General features: G+C 47.2%; 1 protein-coding gene across 2 annotated transcripts in view; it reads right to left on the reverse strand.

The window, feature by feature from the left end:
- Positions 1–11,264: 11,264 nt before the first annotated feature.
- LOC139278044 (transmembrane protein 64-like) overlaps positions 11,265–19,815 on the reverse strand; it is a 37,937-nt gene continuing 29,386 nt past the window's right edge. Inside the window, exons 2-3 of one of the 2 annotated variants that reach the window (XM_070896708.1) lie at positions 18,786–18,941; positions 11,265–12,804 (exon numbers count right to left, since the gene is read on the reverse strand). In XM_070896708.1, coding sequence (XP_070752809.1) covers positions 12,628–12,804; positions 18,786–18,941 — 333 coding nt within the window. In that variant the 3' untranslated portion in view covers positions 11,265–12,627. The remainder of the gene's footprint in view (positions 12,805–18,785; positions 18,942–19,815) is intronic. The other variant, XM_070896709.1, reaches the window with a different exon arrangement.

The following is a 19,815-nucleotide window of genomic DNA, read 5'->3' on the forward strand; positions in this document are numbered from 1 at the left end:
TTTTCGAATCCGTAGGCCTGATGTCGTCAGCAGCAATTTTCCTCCCCAGGAATTTGACTTTCGGTGCCATGAAGATGCACTTCGAATGTTTCAGTCTGAGTCCCACTTTGTCCAGACGATGTAGAACCTCTTCCAGGTTGTTCAGATGTTCAGAGGTGTCATGACCTGTGACCAGGATGTCATCTTGGAACACGATAGTTCTAGGGACGGACTTCAGTAGACTCTCCATGTTCCTCTGAAATATGGCTGCAGCCGAGTGAATTCCGAAAGGACACCTGTTGTAGATAAACAGTCCTTTATGAGTGTTGATGCACATAAGTTTCTTCGACGTCTCGACCAGATCCTGTGTCATGTGGGCCGACGTCTGATCCAGTTTAATGAACAACTTCCCCCCGGCTAGCATTGCCTTCGGTAACGGGTATTGATCCTGTTTCGAAACTCGGTTGATCGTAACCTTGTAGTCTCCACAAATCCTGACAGTGCCATCATTCTTCAATACAGGAACAATGGGACTGGCCCATTCGTTAAATCTGACCGGTGATATGACCCCTTCACGCTGGAGTCTGTCCAGTTCAATTTCAACCTTCTTCCTTATCATGTATGGAACCGCCTGAGCTTTATGATGGACGGGTATTGCATCCGAGTCCACGTGGATCTGCACCATGGCTCCCGTGAAATTGCCTGGTTCAAACAGCGAGAGGAACTTGCTCAGCACTTGAGCACATGGAGTATCATCCTCCGACGACAATGCTTTGATATCGTTCCAATTCCATTTGATTTTTTCTAGCCAATTCCTGCCGAACAGCATTGGACCATTGCCTGGAACAATCCATAACGGTAAATCATGAACCGCATCATCATACGACACCTTGACAACTGCACTGCCAATCACCGTTATGAGTTCTTTAGTGTACGTACGCAACTTCGCATTGACTGGACTCAGCTTAGGCCTCACAGCCTTAGTGTCCCAGAGCTTGTCGAATGTCCTCTAGCTCATTATTGATTGACTCGCACCCATGTCTAATTCCATCGGTACCGGCATACCGTTAAGTTTCACATCAATCATTATCGGTTGGTTCTTTGCTAGGAATGAATATAATCCATATACTTCCTCCTCTGGTATCTCGGATTGCATATCCGGATCTGCGCTATACTGGTCATCATCCTCCACGTGGTGTGTCGCAGCACACTTGTTCAGTTGCGGACACATGCGCTGGAGAAGCCCCAGTCTTGAACAGCCTTTAGAAATGTACTGTTTAAACCGACACTGATGAGGCCGATGATTGCCCTCACAACGCCAACACGGTGAAATCGGATTCATTCCCATTGGCGGACTTTGGGCAGCCACAGGTTTTGCACACGCAGTCGAGTAGGCCCTGCAATTTGCAGCTCTGCCAAACGATGATACTATCTTGTTTACAGTACTTGCTGAGTTCCGATTTTTCGATGATATCTGCTTTAAGTTTTTGCCCGTCATCATGCATGCCTGGGCAATTGTGATGGCCTTGCTCAAATCCAGCGTCTCCGCTGCCAGTAGCTTATGCAGGATCACCTTGTGGTTGATGCCGATTACAAAGAAGTCCCACAGCATGTTTCCCAATGCGTTTTCGAACTTAAACGGTCCAACTAGACGTTTTAGGTCGGCAACGAATTCCGAATCATCCTGGCCCTCAGAACGAACGTGCGTGTAGAATCGATATTGTGAGATGATGATGTCTTTTTCTGGTTTGAGATGGTCACGTACCAGAGCAGACAATTCCTCATAGTCCTTGTCTGTTGGATTTGCAGCTGAGAGAAGATTCTTTATGGGTCCATAGATTTTCGGACCGCAAACCGTGAGGAAGATCACCTGCACCTAACTGCATCAGTGGGTTACTCCATTTTGTTGGCCATGAAGTACTAGTCCAGGTGAGCTACAAAATCTGCCCAGTCCTCTGCCTCCATGAATCTCTCCAGAATTCCAATTGTGCTAATTTTTGCATGTGAAGGTTCTTAAGTTACCTCGTCGCCAAATATTATGTATGTAATAACTCAATAGGCTGAATACTGTAAACTAACACAGGTACAAACCTGGCTCTGCTTTATTAGGGCCCAAAGTGATTACATTACATGATAGCTTGCCTTTTATACCTGGGCCGCACACACATGCGTACAGCCCAATGACCTCCGACAGTGACGCCACCTGGTGGCTAGTAACCCCAAGCATACATATATGACATGACCAGCACCCAGGGTATCACAGTCCCTGCATATTCACCAAACCTCTCTCCACCTTGACCTGAATGGTGGGTTTGCTCACCTCTTGTGCCGCCCTGTTCTGGCATTGCCAGGGGGGGTAGTTCTGTGGGCACCCACTATCCTTCAGTAGGTGAGCATTCATTGGGAGGCAGCCTCCTGTGGTTCAGCAGGTTAGGAGGTCGGAGGTCACACACAAAGGGCATGACTTTTTGGCTATGAGGGAAGATTGGAAATGCTGGGTCTGTTTTCTTTCGAACAGAGGAGGCTGAGGGGAGACCTGATTGAGATGTATACAATTATGAGGGGCCTGACTAGAGTGGATAGGAAGGACCTGTTTCTCTCGGCAGAGGGGTTAACAACCAGGGGGCATAGATTTAAAGTAATTGGTAAGAGGTTTAGAGGGGAGTTGAGCGGAAATATCTTCAGCCAGAGGGTTGTGGGGGTCTGAAACCCACTGCCTGAAACCCTCACTACATTTAAAAAGTACTTGGATGTGCACCTGAAGTGCTGTAACTTACAGGGCTACGGACCAAGAGCTGGAAAGTGGGATTAGGTTGGGTAGCTCTTGGTCAGCCGGCACGGACATGATGAGCAGAAATGGCCTCCTTCCGTGCTGTAAACTTTTATGATTCTAGGACTCTTCCTGACTGACAGCTTGCTTCTGTAGATCTCCTGTGGGTCAGGGCCGAGGGGTTCAATTTGAAGTGCAGTCACTGTTGTAATGTGGGAAACGCGGCAGCCAATTTGCGCACATCAAGCTCCCACAAAAAGCAATGTGATAATAACCAGATGATCTGTTTTTCTGTTATGTTGATTGAGGGATAAATATTGGCCCAGGACATCGGGGATAACTCCCCTGCACTTCTTCGAAATAGTGCCGTGGGATCTTTAACATCCACCTGAGAGGGCCTACGGGGCTTCAGTTTAACGTCTCATCCAAAAGACGGCACCTCCGACAGTGCAGCGCTCCCTCAGCACTGCACTGGAGCGTCAGCCTGTATTTTGTGCTCAATTCCCTGGAGTGGACCCACAACCTTCTGACTCCGAGGTGAGAAAGCTCCTCACAGAGCCAAAGCTGACACCTAGCCGCACAAATCCAAATATTTTATATTACTCCCACTCCGTACTGGAAAATAGGAAAAAAGCCACGATCTTACTGCATTTTAATCTCAGTTACCATGGAGACCGCTGCAAGTTTCTGTAACTTTTCGAGGAAGACTTTTTATAATAAATTACCTTGTGTGCTGTGACTGCAGACCTGAGGCCGTGACCAAAGCCCTAATGAGTTGGTGTTGTGCCAATCTTGCTGCATGGCTTCACTGGGACGCTGGCAGACGACTGAGGCCCAGTCTCAGAGGGCTGAGGAGACTGGGTCCCTGACACTCATGTGTTACCCCAAAAGATGTTTGTGCAAAGGCTCCCACTGATCGTAGCTCGGGCTGTCCTACCTCCAATCTTGACCTTGCGCCTCCAGGAATTGAAGATCAATCTCTAGCAACCCAGGAAAAAAAAATCATCAGGGCATTCAAAGTAATTGTGTTTTTTGTTCATTTTCTTGGATCACTTTCACTTATTGGGCATAAAAATGTTGGTGCTGGGAATGAAAAGGCTGTTTGGTTGACAGCCAAGAATCATCCAATCGGGTAACGAGGAGCCGGTTCAGGCACAGGAAGGCGGGGCTCCCCAATGATGGACATTTCGGGTGACCAATGGCGCGCGTGTGGGGGCGGGGCACTGCGAAACCTTCTGGAATTTCTCTAACCAGGGTTGGCAACCCTCATTATAGCTGAGGATTGGATTCACAAAGATTCTGAAATGAGGGTCACAGATCAGACCAGAGTCGGAGGAAAAGAATTTTGAGGAGCGGCAAACGCCCAACAAGCCTAGTTCTTTTAGAGCGAGCAACCCTCTCCTACCAGTCTTCTTATCAATCTCCTCAATACATTGTTCCTAGTGAGTATAGAAATAGGATAGAGCAGATGAATACATGGTTGGATTATATAGCGCAGGAGGGAGGGCTATAGATTCCTGGGGCATTGGGGCCGGTTGGGGGAGGTGGGACCTGTACAGGCGGGACAGGTTACACCTCAACCGAGCTGGTTCCAATATCCACATGGGGAGATTTGCTCGTGCTGTTGGGGATGGTTTAAACTCATTTGGCAGGGGGACGGGCACCAAGATGTAGCATTGGAAAGGAGAAACAAGGTGCGCAAAGGATTGGGAGAGACAGATAGCAATGAAGTAAGAGATAGTACGGTATTAGGTGGGGTCAGACTAAGAGAGAATACAAGAAGGTCCGATATAGTTTTACAGTGCATGTGTGTAAATGCACAAAGTGTGGTAAAGAAGGTAGGTGAGCTGCAGGCACCAATAGCCATATGGGAATATAATCATGGAGATAACGGAGACCTGGCTCAAAAAAGGGCAGGATTGATTGGGTACTAAATAATGCTGGATATAAGGTGTTCAGGAAAGATAGGGGAGGAAAGAAAGAAGGTGTGGTGGCAGTATTGAATCAGGAGAACGTTACAGCGCTGGAGAGAGAGGATGTCCTAGAGGGGTCAAGGACAGAATCTATTTGGTTAGAGCTAAGAAACAGTAGAGGTGTATTCTATAGGCCCCCAACAAGTGGGAAGGATTTAGAGGAGCAAATTTGCAAGGAAATTACAGAGAGATGCAAGAATCATAGAGTACTGATAATGGGGGACTTCAGCTATCCTAATATAGACTGGGATAGTCATAGTGTAAAGGGCAGAGTGGGGAAGAATTTCTAAAGTGTGTTCAGGAAAACTTTCTTGATCAGTATGTTTCTGGCCCAATGAGGAAGGAGGCATTGCTGGATCTGGTTCTGGGGAATGAGGTGGAGCGAGTGTCATTAGGGGAACATTTAGGGAACAGTGATCACAGTATCATTAGACTGGCTATTGAAAAAGACAAGGAGCAACCGAGAGTAAAAATAGTTAATTGGAGGAAGGAAAATTTCAGTGGGTTGAGAACGGATCTGGCCCGGGTACATTGGAATCAAAGATTGGCAGGCAAATTTGTAATGGAACAATGGGCTGCCTTTAAAGAGGAGATGGTTCGGGTACAGTCGAGGTACATTCCCACGAGGGGTAAATGTCGGGCAACCAAAACCAGAGCTCCCTGGATGACGAAAGAGATAGAGAGTAAAATGAAGCAGAAAAAGGGGGTGTGTGACAGATGTCAGGTCGAGAATACAAGAGAACCAGGCTGAATATAGAAAGTTCAGAGAGGAAGTGAAGAAGGAAATAAGGGCTAAAGAGAGATTATGAGAATAGATTGGCAGCTAACATAAAAGTGAATCCAAAAATCTTCTATAGGCATAGAAATAGTAAATGGGTAGTGAAAGGTGGGGTGGGACTAATTAGGGACCAAGAAGGAGACCTACGCATGGAGGCAGAGGGATTGGCTGAGATATTAAATGAGCACTTTGCATCTGTCTTTATCAAGGAAGAAGATGCTGCCATAGACATTGTAAAGGAGGAGGCAGAGGAGATACTTGATAGGATAAAAATTGATATGAAGGAGGTACTAGAAAGGCTGGCTGTACTTAAAGTAGATAAGTCACCAGGATTGGATGGGATGCATCCTAGGATGCTGAGGGAAGTAAAGGTGGAAATTGTTGAGGTACTGGCCATAATCTTCCAATCCTCCTTCGATACTGGGCTGGTGCCAGAGGCCTGGAGAATTACAATTGTTACACCCTTGTTCAAAAAAGGATGTAAGGGTAAACCCAGCAACTACAGGCCGGTCAGTTTAACCTCTGTAGTGGGGAAAATTTTAGAAACGATAATCAGGGACTAAATTAACAGTTATTCGGACAAGTGTGGATTAATTAAGGAAAGCCAGCATGGATTTGTTAAAGGCAAATCGTGTTTAACTAACTTGGTTGAGTTTTTTGATGAGGTAACAGAGAGGGTTGATGAGGGCAATGCGGTTGACGTGGTGTACATGGATTTCCAAAAGGCGTTTCACAAAGTGCCACATAATAGGCTTGGCAGCAAATTTGAAGCCCATGGAATAAAAGGAACAGGGGCAGCATGGATACGGAATTGGCGAAGTGACAGGAAACAGAGAGTAGTGGTGAACTGTTATTTATCGGACTGGAGGAAGGTATACAGTGGTGTTCCCCATGGCTCGGTACTGGGACCACTGCTTTTCTTGAAAAATACTAATGACTTGGACTTGAGTGTACAGGGCACAATTTCAAAATTTGCAGATGACACAAAACTTGGAAGTATAGTGAACAGTGAGAAGGATAGTGATAGACTTCAGGACGACATAGACAGGCTGGTGAAATGGGCGGGCACATGGCAGATGAAATTTAACGCAGAAAACAACAACAACTTGTATTTATATAGCTCCATTAGCGTAGTAAAATGTCCCAAGGTGCTTCACAGGATCATTATAAGACAAAGTTTGTGAAGTGCAAAATGATACATTTTGGGAGGAAGAATGAGGCGAGACAATACAAACTAAAGGATACAATTCTAAAGTGGATCCATGAATAGATAGGCCTGTGGGTATATGGGCACAAATCGCTGAAGGTGGCAGGGCAGGTTGAGAAAGCAGTTAAACAAGCATACGGGATCCTGGGCTTCATAAATAGAGGCATAGAGTGTGATATATTCTTTATGGCCTCACAAACACACAAGACTTCACAAGATGGCTGTTAACTTAGGAACTTGTCAGGTGACCTGTCACCTGATGTCTTTATTGCATTTTCAGCAATGGCTGAATTACCACAGCAATCCACTAAGTGGAGCAGTAGTCCATTAGATGGAACTATATTACAAAATATCACAAAAACAAGGAAGTTATGATGAACATTTATATAAAACACTGGTCCAACCTCAACTGGAGTATTGTGACCAATTCTGGGCACCGCACTTTAGGAAGGATGTGAAGGCCTTAGAGAGGGTGCAGAAAAGATTTACGAGAATGGTACCAGGGATGAGGGACTTCAGTTATGTGGATAGACTGGAGAAGCTGGGGTTGTTCTCCTTAGAGCAGAGAAGGTTAAGAGGAGATTTGATCGAGGTGTTCAAAATCATGAGGAGTCTGGACAGAGTAGATCGAGAGAAACTGTTCCCATTGGTGGAAGGGTCAAGAACCAGAGGACACAGATTTAAGGTGATTGGCAGAAGAACCAAAGGCGACATGAGAAAAAACTTTTTTATACAGCGAGGTGGTCAGGATCTGGAATGCACGGCCTGAGAGGGTGGTGGAGACAGACTCAATCGTGACTTTCAAAAGGGAGTTGGATAAGTACCTGAAGGAAAAAAAACTGCAGGGCTACGGGGAAAGGGCAGGGGAGTGGGACTGGCTGAGGTGCTCTTGCAGAGAGCCTGCACGGGCTCGACGGGCCGAATGGCCTCTTTCTATGCTGTAACCTTGTCTGATTCTAGGAGCCGAGTGGGTAGGGTAATGTGTCAGAAATCCAGAGCTGCTGGGAGTTCAAGTCTCAGCATGGCAATAGAAATTGGATTCAATAAATTCAGTAACTAGTGGGTGGCTTTAAATTCCAGGATATATTTCCAAATCAGGATGGTGTGTAACTAGGAGGGGAACTTGCTGGTGATGGTGTTCCCATGCGTCTGCTGCCCTTGTCCTTTCCTTCTATGGGGTAGAGGTCGCGGGTTTGGGAGGTGCTGCCGAAGAAGCCTTGGTGAGTGGCCGCAGTGCATCTTGTAGACGGTACACACTGCAGCCCCGGTGGTGGAGGGAGTGAATGTTTAAGGTGGTGGATGGGCTGCTGATTGATCAGACTTTCAATGTCTTTCACACATAACCTAGTCCACAGCTCCATTATCTTTTCCAGGATAAAATTCATCCCCTTCTGATTTCCTTACCCCTAACTTCTTTTCATTTAACCGGCATCCCCTAGAATTTAATCCCTTTACCATGGTAAATAATTTGCCTGGAAAACTTTGGCCAATTTTCTTCATAATCTTCAAAGTTTAATGAGGTCGCTGTGAAGCCTCCTGCATGCCATGAAAAATCAGTTCAACTTTCTTAATGTTCCCTCATAATTTACAATTCCCAGGACCATCTTTGTTAGCCCTGATTCAGTGGACAGTGATATTCTGCCTGTGATGGAGTGACCAGAGGGTACAAAATATTTCAGATGGAGATTGAGCAAAACCTTAGCGTCAGTCTGGCTCAGTGGGTTGCTCTCTCGCCTCTGAGCCACAAGGTTAGGGACTCAACCCCAATATGGACTTGAGCACCTAATCTAGGCCAAGACTTGTGTGCAGTACTGAGGGGGTGTTGCACTGTCGGATGTGCCATCTTTCGGATGAACTATTAAACCCATCTGCCTGGAAAAGAAATTCGGACGGGTGTGAAATTGGAATTCTACACAATGGGAATGGGATGTGCCATTGGAATTCTCTGGGGGAAAAATTTGGCTGCTTTGCGCCTCCCATGAGCGCCTGCAGGGGGCGGTAACAGGGCACGAGGAAGTTACCGACCGAGCGTGGCGAATTCAGCGACACGCACGAACTTCCCTGGCAGTTTTATGCTGGTGCTCACGCTTACCGCCTAGGTCTCTAGCGGCCCATTGATTGTGACATCAAGTGCGCAGCACCCCTTATGTGATAGTCGCTTCCGCCCCCTGATGTGGGAGGAGGCTACAGTGATAGGAAGGTGGCGAGGCAGTGGAGGGACTTGAACACAAGGATGTGAATTCTAAATGAGGTGTTGCCGGACAGGAAGTCAATGTGGGTCAGCGAGCACAGAGCGATGGGAGAACGGAACTCGGTACAAGTATATGACAGCTGAAGTTTGGATGAGCTGAAGTTTATGGAGGGTGGAACAGGGGAGGCTGGCCACTATCATAACATAACACCGCGGTTAAGATCTTCCCTACCGTGTCTATAAATGAGAGCTGGCGATATGTGATTCTTTTCCTCCAGCGCTGAAACTCTTCAATGAACACTTAATTGGTTGTCTAGTGCCATCTACTGAAGACAGCTTCCTAATCAGGGAGACGATCCATTGCCTAATCCGCACTAGATACAATGGAGATATCCGAATACACTAATTTCAGACCTTTCATCAAACCCACTGAACCTTCAACATGGAATGAGAGTGCAGCCCACAAGCCAGCCCCATTCATTTTCATTGAATTCCTTCTCCAGCTTTCCACGTTGTAACTGCACCAAACGCAGCAGGCCACAGCTGGAACGATGGGGTTGGTGGATTATATACAAGGCCACACTGCACTAGCAGGTTAATGGTTAAGTAAGGTGGTTAAAGAGTAAACCTGCACAACCAACATGTAACGTGGGCAGATTAAAACTGAATTGAATTTTTGGGGCACTAAATGGCCTATTATGCTCCCAATATGGCAGGCAGGAAATGCGCCGGCTGCCCTATTGGTGAAGGTAGAGGCTCCAGTGACAGGAGAGCACCTCAGGAACATTCAAAGCCCAGAATTATTTCTTTAAATGATGGTCCTGCCCTTCCTGGGAGATGGGATACCAGTCTCCATTCGCCCCAGGGCTTCACACGCCACATGCTGAACTCGATCAGTGCAGCATGGTGGTAACCGGCAGCAAGGCCCACCTGTCCCGTCCCCATCTCACCCAGCCCCCCGACCGGCTCCCACCCAGAGCTTCCCATCCCACCCAGACCCCCCCCCGTCCAGTCCCCCTCCCACCCAGACCCCCCCCCCCGTCCAGTCCCCCTCCCACCCAGACCCCCCCCCCCCATATACCAGTCTCCCCCCCCCCCCCATATACCAGTCCCCAGACCAGCTCCCACCCATACCTCCTCCCACCCGAGCCCTTGCCTATTTCCCAACCGGACCCCCACCCAGCCCTCCTCCCACCCCGACACCCTGCCCGGCTCCCACCCATCCCAACACCCTACCTGGTTCCCACCCGGACACCCACTCCACTCATTCCCCTCCTGTCTCCCTCCCACGCAGAGCCCTAGCTCCCACCTAGCCCCCCTCTCTATACTCACCTGACTGAAGCCGGGAGGGACAGGAGTGGTCCTAACTTTTTAAAAAGTGGCTGTACAGCACTTTGGGATGTTCTGAGGTTGTGGAAGGTGCAACATAAATGCAAGTTCCTTTCTTCAGTCTACCTGATCCAATCCCCTCATTAAAGCCTCAAGAATTGATAAGTGGAATCCTTTCCCCATGAAGTTAAACCTATGCTGCAATGTCACCACCTTCAGCCATACTGGTCCCCGTTCTTTAAAGGGAGGTCTGTTTGGTGGCTGTATGTTGACCCAACAACGTCACTGTTCAATTCATGGTGTGTGTGGGACTTCACTATTGCTGCTGTTCTGAAAGCTGCACCTCCTCCGTGTGAGTTATCGCAGGGAATTAAAATATCAGGGATGAGGGACTTCAGTGATGTGCAGCGACTGAGATTGTTCTCCTTACAGCACAGAATGCTAAGGGATGATGGAAGTAGCTAGAATTGGAAGAACACAGAAATCTCGGAGTTGGGCTGGAGGAGGTTACATAGGGTGGGGCGAGGCCATGGGCAGCAGGCAGGATGATGAGAGGGCTGGGAAACTAGGGTTAGGAGAGCCTTGAGCGACTGGGACTATTTACACGGTAACAGAGCAGGCCAAGAGAAGACTTAACTGAGATTTTTACAGTTAGCAAGTTATTCTGATTCCCTATTTAATCAGACTATTGGGGAGGTGAAGTTCCTTGCACAGGGTGGTTGGAGCACTGCGCGCTTTGCTGCAAGGAAAGCAGAGATCGCTGCATCTTTTAAGACAATGTTTAAAGCAGAGAAAAAAACAAAAATGCTAAATTAAACCCAATGTTCCACTTTCTCCCCACAAAGAGCCGGCACAGACACGATGGGCTGAATGGTCGCCTTCTGTGCTATAAACCTCAGTGGTTCTATAGGAATAACGTGACTTCAGCAATTTGAGGATTCTTTACTGGCACAGTGTTCGGTAAAAATAAAAGACTGGGCCAGAGAGCACTGAACTCACCAAGTTGCCACCAGTTATAGGGCTAAATCAGAGAGACACAAGGTATAAAAGGTATTTATTTGATTGTCTGGATGCATCGCTGGGCTCATGTTCAATATCAACAGAAAAAATTAAGGCACTTTTACAAAAGACATTTTTCTGGCAAATATTTAATCACATTCACTGAAGCCTGTGGTCCTCCCAGGTAAGTACTACAGAAAGCATCTCCCAGCACGATGGAGCAGAGAGGGAATGGCCCCAAGTAGGTACTGCCAACATTCAGCCTCCCATTACTGTACATTAAACCTTCATTACTGCTGCCCCAACAAGTGCAGCAACTTTCTGGCTGCTGTCAGCAGCACTGCAACACACTCATTGTGTGGGAGAAGCTATTCTTAAACATGTTAGAAATCATGTCTGACACTGGATGAGTGGGAGTGCTTCGAAACCAGGTCTGAATTGGAGCGGTTAGAAACCAGGTATGGACTAGGTGGATGGGAGTGCTTTGGTACAGAGTAAAGCTCCCTCGACACTGTCCCATCAAACACTTCCAGGGCAGGTACAGCATGGGTTAGATACAGTGTAAAGCTCTCTCTACACTGTCCCATCAAACACTCCCAGGGCAGGTACAGCACGGGTTAGATACCGGTAAGGGGCCCCTAATGCACCATTTTCCATGCCAACCACATTGATTATCTGATCAAGACTGCCACTTTAGTGAAACAGTAGTGCCGTGGGCTCGAGCCCAGAAGAAACTGGGCTAAGAGCCCAAGTTCCTTTCCTCGGACTCCTGACAAGCTGTAGGGTGGAGGAGACTTTAATCGCACCAGTCTGGGCTAGATTCATCCCCACTTCCTAGAGACCAAAAGGTAAGGAACTAACCCACTGCGTCACACAGTTCCCCACCCCAACAACACCTTGCATGCATTCCCACACCCCTCGCAGTAAATTCTGTAAATGTCAGTGCATCCTTTGTTCTCTCCCCCCAAACCCCGTGGGAAGCTTCTGATTGGCCAAGCACAGTGCAGGCTCTATCACTGACTGTAACACTGGGCATGGACCCCAGCCCAGGAGAGCAATGGCCACACAGCCATGTCTTTATGTTTCAGGAGGAGTGCAGTAACTTGTCCTCTCATGCACCAGTCAGCCAGAAACCACCCTTGAAACAATTAGCAAGCACCCCAACATTCTGCATTTTGAGCTGTCCTTTTTTTTGCTGCCCACCATCATGGCCCCAACAGTACCGAGCGACTCCCCAGTCTCAGTCCCGGGGTCCAGTCATTAACCCACGGTCCGCCACGTCACGTAGCGCGGTGTGCTACTGATGCCCACTCACGGTGGGAACGTCTGCCACCTTGCCTTCGGCCTGAGCCAGCCAGCACCGGCCTCCGTGCTTCAGCCTGACCCGTGCGACCTCGCTGCTCACACCAGGTCCCTGTCTGAGGGGAGGTCCGTCCTTGTGGTGCTGCGTGTGTCTGTGCCGCTGTCCAGGAGAGCCTCCCCCTCTGGCTGGTTGGCATCGTGTGTCTGGATGGTCCTGTTCAGTTCCTGCCGTGCCCGCCGCACGAAGTACAGCATCATGGCCACGCTGATACAGATCTGGACAGAAAGAGGCACAACAGTTCCGTGTGGAACCCAGTGAAAAGACGTTCGGCATTGCGTTAGGCTCGCCTGTCCAATTACACTGGTCTTAATCTCTAAGAAACGGGTTTATCGCAATTCTTTGACACACCCACAACCTCCCCACCACCCCTACCACACCCCCCCTCTGGTATCTCAACAAAGCGGCCACTCTTCATGTGAAAGCCCGGATAACAAATAAGAGCTGGCTATTCAACCAGAGGGCATCGCAGCCCGACCCAATCCCACCTTCAACTGAATTCTGTGTGCACGCAATTCCCAGCAGGGGTCAGTGTGCAGTGATCAGCCATGACTTTCCTGCTCCCTCCGCCCAGGGGTGCTGAGGCCACTGAGCACTCCAACAGTAGCTCCAGCTCAGGTACTCTAACCCAACACAGGCCGGGGTGAAGCCCGTTTGGCCGACTACTTGATGATCCTCTTACCCACAAGCCCATTGGGGAATGCCAAGGGCGACCTTTAACACCAGGAAGCTGCAGGAAGAAGGCATTTATCTCATGGAGACAATCTAAAATTATACTGCATCCTGCTGCAATTAATATATCAAACGGAGACCATTGCAACATATCTAGAAATATATTAAAAATCTTAGGCCCACACACACTGCCATGATGAATCGCTGTGTCCACGTTTATAATAGTTACAACCTATATAAACTAGTCACGGTGTAATGACACCCTCCCCCAATAGAGGCACTCGCCCACCACTGGAGCAAGTGTAATTACAATGCCAAGTTTTACACATGCAGTTTTCATTCTAAATGTGGACATAGGAATTTATATGGAGATTAAGGACAGTGTATGACTTTAAAATGGGGACTGAATTAGGCCTACACATCTTGGCTGACTGATACCTTGTCCTTTAACCTCACTTCACCTGAAGACTAAAAATGGTCATCACTCCCCACAGACAACATCGTTGGTGCTTGATGACAAATCAAGGTAGGACAGAGTTACATGCCATCACCTCAATGAATGGTCCAGGTGGAAAACTCACCCTTTATCAGAGGACACTTATTTCCTTGAGGGCCACAATCCCAGTGTCTGGCCTATGGGCCATCTGATGAATGCTGTCCACCGAGTGCTGGGACACCCAGTCTGTACCTGCGAGACCCCCCCCCCCCCTCCCATCCTGATCTCCTGATTTCAACTGTGTCACTGCAGGAATAAAACTACAGGACCAACAGTTCCACTTGACGGAGTACTTTCACTCACTGTATGCGTGCTGAAAAACCCTGCTCCCTAATAGGATAACTCTCTCATCCAATAGAAACTTCGCCTCCTAACAGAATATCCTGCCACAGTAGGATAGCCCGGCCTCACCCCAGATGGCCCCGCCTCGCCTTCAGAGGACATTTGATCGACTGCAAGTGAAGCAGAGCTGTGAATTCCAGCACAATTAACAGTCCTCGGCCAAGCAGGCTTGGATGGAACAGGCAGTCTGCCAAAGACGTGGGCTGAAAATGGTCGACTGAGCCCATATCAGTCCCACAGCTTTACTAGCTGAACACAATTGCACCATTAATATTCATGCACTGTCATTTTAAATGTCTGCCAGCCAAGCGACAAGCTACTAGCTGCAGTGAGTGGCCGTAAGCCAAGAGAACTGCAGGCTTTCATGTTTTCCATGGTGTAAACTTGTACATATATTTAAATGAGTTTTTAAAATTCATTCTTGGGATGTGGGTGTCATGAGCAAGCCTAACATTTACTGTCCATCCCTAGTCACCTTTGAGAAGCCTTCTTGAACCGCTGCAGTCGGTGTGGTGAAGGTACTCCCACAGTTAAACATTAACTCTGTTTCTCTCTCCACAGACACTGTCGGACCTGCTGAGTATTTCCAGCGTTTTCTATTTTTGGTGCACCATATCATGTTCTTATCGACACTCAGACAAATAAGAACATAAGAAATAGGAGCAGGAGTAGGCCATATGGCTCCTCGAGCCTGCTCCGCCATTTAATATGATCATGGCTGATCCGATCATGGACTCAGGTCCACTTCCGTGCCCTTTCCCCATAGCCCCATAACCCCTTATCGGTTAAGAAACTGTCTATCTCTGTCTTAAATTTATTCAATGTCCCAGCTTCCACAGCTCTCTGAGGCAGCGAATTCCACAGATTTACAACCCTCAAAGAAGAAATTCCTCCTCACCTCAACTTTAAATGGGCGGCCCCTTATTCTAAGATTATGCCCCTTAGTTCTAGTCTCCCCCATCAGTGGAAACATCCTCTCTGCATCCACCTTGTCAAGCTCCCTCATAATCTTAGATTCGATAAGATCACCTCTCATTCTTTTGAATTCCAATGAGTAGAGGCCCAACCTACTCAACCTTTCCTCATAAGTCAACCCCTTCATTTCTGGAATCAACCCAGTGAACCTTCTCTGAACTGCCTCCAAAGCAAGTATATCCTTTCTTAATATGGAGACCAAAACTGCATGCAGTATTCCAAGTGTGGCCTCACCAATACACTGTATAATGGTAGCAAGACTTCTTTGCTTTTATACTCCATTCCCTTTGCAATAAAGGCCAAGATTCCATTGGCCTTCCTGATCACTTGCTGTACCTGCATACTAATCTTTTGTGTTTCATGCACAAGCACTCTGCAATTTTTCTCCATTTAAATAATAACTTGCTCTTTGATTTTTTTCTGCCAAAGTGCGTAACCTCACACTTTCCAACATTATACTCCATATGCCAAATTTTTGCCCACTCACTTAGCCTGTCTATGTCCTTTTGCAGATTTTTTGTGTCCTCCTCACACATTGCTTTTCCTCTCTTCTTTGTATCATCAGCAATCTTGGCTACGTTACATTCAGTCCCTTCTTCCAAGTCATTAACAGAGATGGTAAATAGTTGGGGTCCCAGCACTGATCCCTGCGGCACCCCACTAGTTACTGATTGCCAACCCGAGAATGAACCATTTATCCCCACTCTCTGTTCTCTGTTAGTTAGCCAATCCTCTATCCATGCTAATATATTACCCCCAACCCGTGAACTTTTATCTTGTGCAGTAACCTTTTATGTGGCACCTTGTCAAATACCTTCTGGAAGTCCAATTACACCATATCCACGGGTTCCCCTTTATCTACCCTGTTTGCCACATCCTCAAAGAATTCCAACAAATTTGTCAAACATGACTTCCCCTTCATAAATCCATGCTGATTCTGCCTGACTGAATTATGCTTTTCCAAATCTCCTGCTACTGCTTCTTTAATAATGGACTCCAACATTTTCCCAACCACAGATGTTAGACTAACTGGTCTATAGTTTCCTGCTTTTTGTCTGCCTCCTTTTTTTAAATAGAGGGTTACATTTGCAGTTTTCCAATCTGCTGGGACCGCCCCAGAATCCAGGGAATTTTGATAAATTACAAACAATGCATCCACTATCCCTGTCGCTACTTCTCTTAAGACCCTAGGATGCAAACCATCAGGTCCAGGGGATTTATCTGCCTTTAGTCCCATTATCTTACTGAGTACCACCTCCTCAGTGATTGTGATTGTGTTAAGTTCCTCCCCCATAGCCCCTTGACTATCCACTGTTGGAATGTTGTTAGTGTCCTCTACCGTAAAGACTGATACAAAATATTTGTTCAGTTTCTGCCATCTTCATGTTCCCCATTACTAATTCTCCGGTCTCATCCTTTAAGGGACCAACATTTACTTTAGCCACTCTTTTCCTTTTTATATACCTATAGAAACTCTTGCTATCTGTTTTTATATTTTGTGCTAGTTTACTTTCATAGTCTATCTTCCCTTTCTTAATCATTTTTTTAGTCGTTCTTTGCTGGCTTTTAAGGTGCACCGACAGAAAAACTGGCGGGGGTACTGCTTGGCGGCAATAAAGATTTTGCTTGCAAAATGTGGTGGGAGGTGGGTGGTCCCGGCGATGTGCGCACTGATGACACACGCACGGCCGGTCGGCAACGGCGGAGCGGAAGTGGGGACCGCCAGAACCTCTCCCCCCCCCCCCCAGCTGAATTTAGCTTGCGGCGGCCATTTGACCAGAAATCGGCGGCCGCTCGACTCCGCCACAAACAGCCGTTAACGGGCCTTATTGGGGAGCTGAATTTTGGCCCCGAGGAGGGGTGAGCCCATAGAAGGATTTAAACATGAGGATAAGAATTTTTAAATGGAGGTGTTGATGGACAGGGAGCTAATGTAGGTCAGCGAGTACAGGGGTGATGAGCAATGTTTCCTCAAATTTTTATTTGTGCGCGGTCCCTTTAAATTGGTGCATGGCCCAATCAGTGAGCAGCCTGTGTGGGACCTCGCATCCACGCGGCTTCGAGGGAAGATTGGTAATGGATGAGTGGGACTCGGTGCCGTTGAAATACAGGCCGCAGAGTTTTGGATGAGTTCAAGTTTATAGAGGAGGGAAGATGGAAGGCTAGCCAGGAGACCATTGGAATAGTCTAGTCTGGTGGTAACAAAAGCATGGCTTCGGGTTTCAGTAGCAGATGGACGAGTGCAGGGGTGGAGACGGGCAATGTTACTGAGATGGAAGTAGGCGGGCTTTTTGATGGGAGATTATACGGGCTCATCTCCGGGTCAAATAGGACAGCAACGGTTCTTTTTCTGTCTGAAACGGGGTGTACAGCGAGGGGCTCCATTTGGTGGTGAGGGAATGGAGTGTGTGGCGGGGAAAACTCTTGACCATAATGCAACAAAAAATCATATTGCAAGCATTGGTACAGGTACAGAGAAGATCAAATACTTTTATCTTGTGCAGTAACCTTTTATGTGGAACCTTGTCAAATGCCTTCTGGATGTCCAAATACACCACATCCACTGGTTCCCCTTTACCCACCCTGTTCGTTACATCCTCAAAGAATTCCAGAAAATTCATCAAACATGACTACCCTTTCATAAATCCATGCTGACTCTGCCTGCCTGAATTATGTTTTTCCAAATGTCCTGCTACTGCTTCTTTAATAATGGACTCCAACATTTTCCCAATGACAGATGTTAGGCTAATTGGTCTAGTTTCCTGTTTTTTTGTCTGCCTCCTTTTTTAAATAGGGGCGTTACATTTGCAGTTTTCCAATCTGCTGGGACCTCCCCAGAATCCAGGGAATTTTGATAAATTACAACCAATGCATCCACTATCCCTGCCGCTACTTCTCTTAAGACCCTAGGATGCAAGCCATTAGGTCCAGGGGATTTATCCGCCTTTAGTTATCTTACTGAGTACCACCTTCTTAGTGATTGTGATTGTGTTAAGTTCCTCCCCCCGCTATAGCTCCTTGACTATCCAATGTTGGTATATTGTTAGTTAGTGTCCTCTGCTTTGGCCACCTGAGAGCCAACTTTCTATTTGTAGTAATTGCAGTTTTCCCATTAATTTTAATGGACATCAATAATTTTATGCTCACGTACTTGCAGGTATATTCTGGTTAACCCTCCAAGGTCTCAGTAGCATTGAGTTTACTGCACACAGAATATCATTTGGAAGTTGGAAGAGGAAATCCGACATCTTTTAATGTTGCTCATCTTAACTGCTTATCTATTCTTACTTTATCCCTTGCAATCTCTCCCCTCTTTTCAGGTTATCCCTAACCAAACCCCAACCCACCGTCCCCACTTCCCCCCCGAAGCTGGGCAATCACTCTCCCGCCAATCCATCATCACTGCCAACAACAGCATGTGGCTCTGAAGTGTGCCTCATGTAAAAGAGCTCCATGTTTTACAAGAGGAAGAGCTGAATACCAAACAAGAGATAAAAAAGATGATGTAGGAGGGACTGAAATGGACAGGCTGAGAAGGTGAGCGACTGTGGATGGAGCGCGAGCGAGCAGGAGCATGGCGCCAGGAAAGTGTTAACAAATTTAATGCAGCAGGTTATATTTTACCATAATAAGGCGGGCAGATTTCCACCCACCCCACCCCCACTTTTTTCCAGAGTTAATTTGCTCTGTCCGTTGCTGTAAAGATTCTGTTACCTGTAATGCAAAGGCCAAGTAGCCCTCTACACCTCGATGATTCACCACATCTTCCAAGGACCTAACTGTGCTACCCAGGTAGGAGTTGAGGATCTGGGAGGGCAACAGGCCCACAGTGGAAGTGGCCAAATACTGCAGCATTTCCAGCTTGCTGATCTGAAAAGAAAACCCAAAGACATGGCCTACCATTTACAAACTGAATGTCAGATTTAGTGAAGCGTTATTACACAACTCGCTCGTTGATTAGAACATAATAAGAACATAAGAACATAAGAATTAGGAACAGGAGTAGGCCATCTAGCCCCTCGAGCCTGCTCCGCCATTCAACAAGATCATGGCTGATCTGGCCGTGGACTCAGCTCCACTTACCCGCCCGCTCCCCGTAACCTTTAATTCCCTTATTGGTTAAAAATCTATCTATCTGTGATTTGAATACATTCAATGAGCTAGCCTCAACTGCTTCCTTGGGCAGAGAATTCCACAGATTCACAACCCTCTGGGAGAAGAAATTCCTTCTCAACTCGGTTTTAAATTGGCTCCCCCGGATTTTGAGGCTATGCCCCCTAGTTCTAGTCTCCCCGACCAGTGGAAACAACCTCTCTGCCTCTATCTTGTCAATCCCTTTCATTATTTTAAATGTTTCTATAAGATCACCCCTCATCCTTCTGAACTCCAACGAGTAAAGACCCAGTCTACTCAATCTATCATCATAAGGTAACCCCCTCATCTCTGGAATCAACCTAGTGAATCGTCTCTGTACTCCCTCCAAAGCTAGTATATCCTTCCTTAAGTAAGGTGACCAAAACTGCACGCAGTACTCCAGGTGCGGCCTCACTAATACCCTGTACAGTTGCAGCAGGATTAAAGGCAACCTTCTTTTTTTTTAAATGATTGGTCCTCTGCTCTCCTCTCCAGGATTAATTACCTGCCAATGTGAGCTCCTGTGCAGCTCTGGGTGGGTACAGAGACCTCACCTGCTGCCTCCGTGCCTAGCACACCTCCATAGGCCTCCCTCTCCTCTTCACCCAGA

This window comes from Pristiophorus japonicus, chromosome 13 (assembly GCF_044704955.1).
Source record: "Pristiophorus japonicus isolate sPriJap1 chromosome 13, sPriJap1.hap1, whole genome shotgun sequence".
In the NCBI taxonomy this organism is placed as follows: Eukaryota; Metazoa; Chordata; class Chondrichthyes; family Pristiophoridae; genus Pristiophorus; species Pristiophorus japonicus.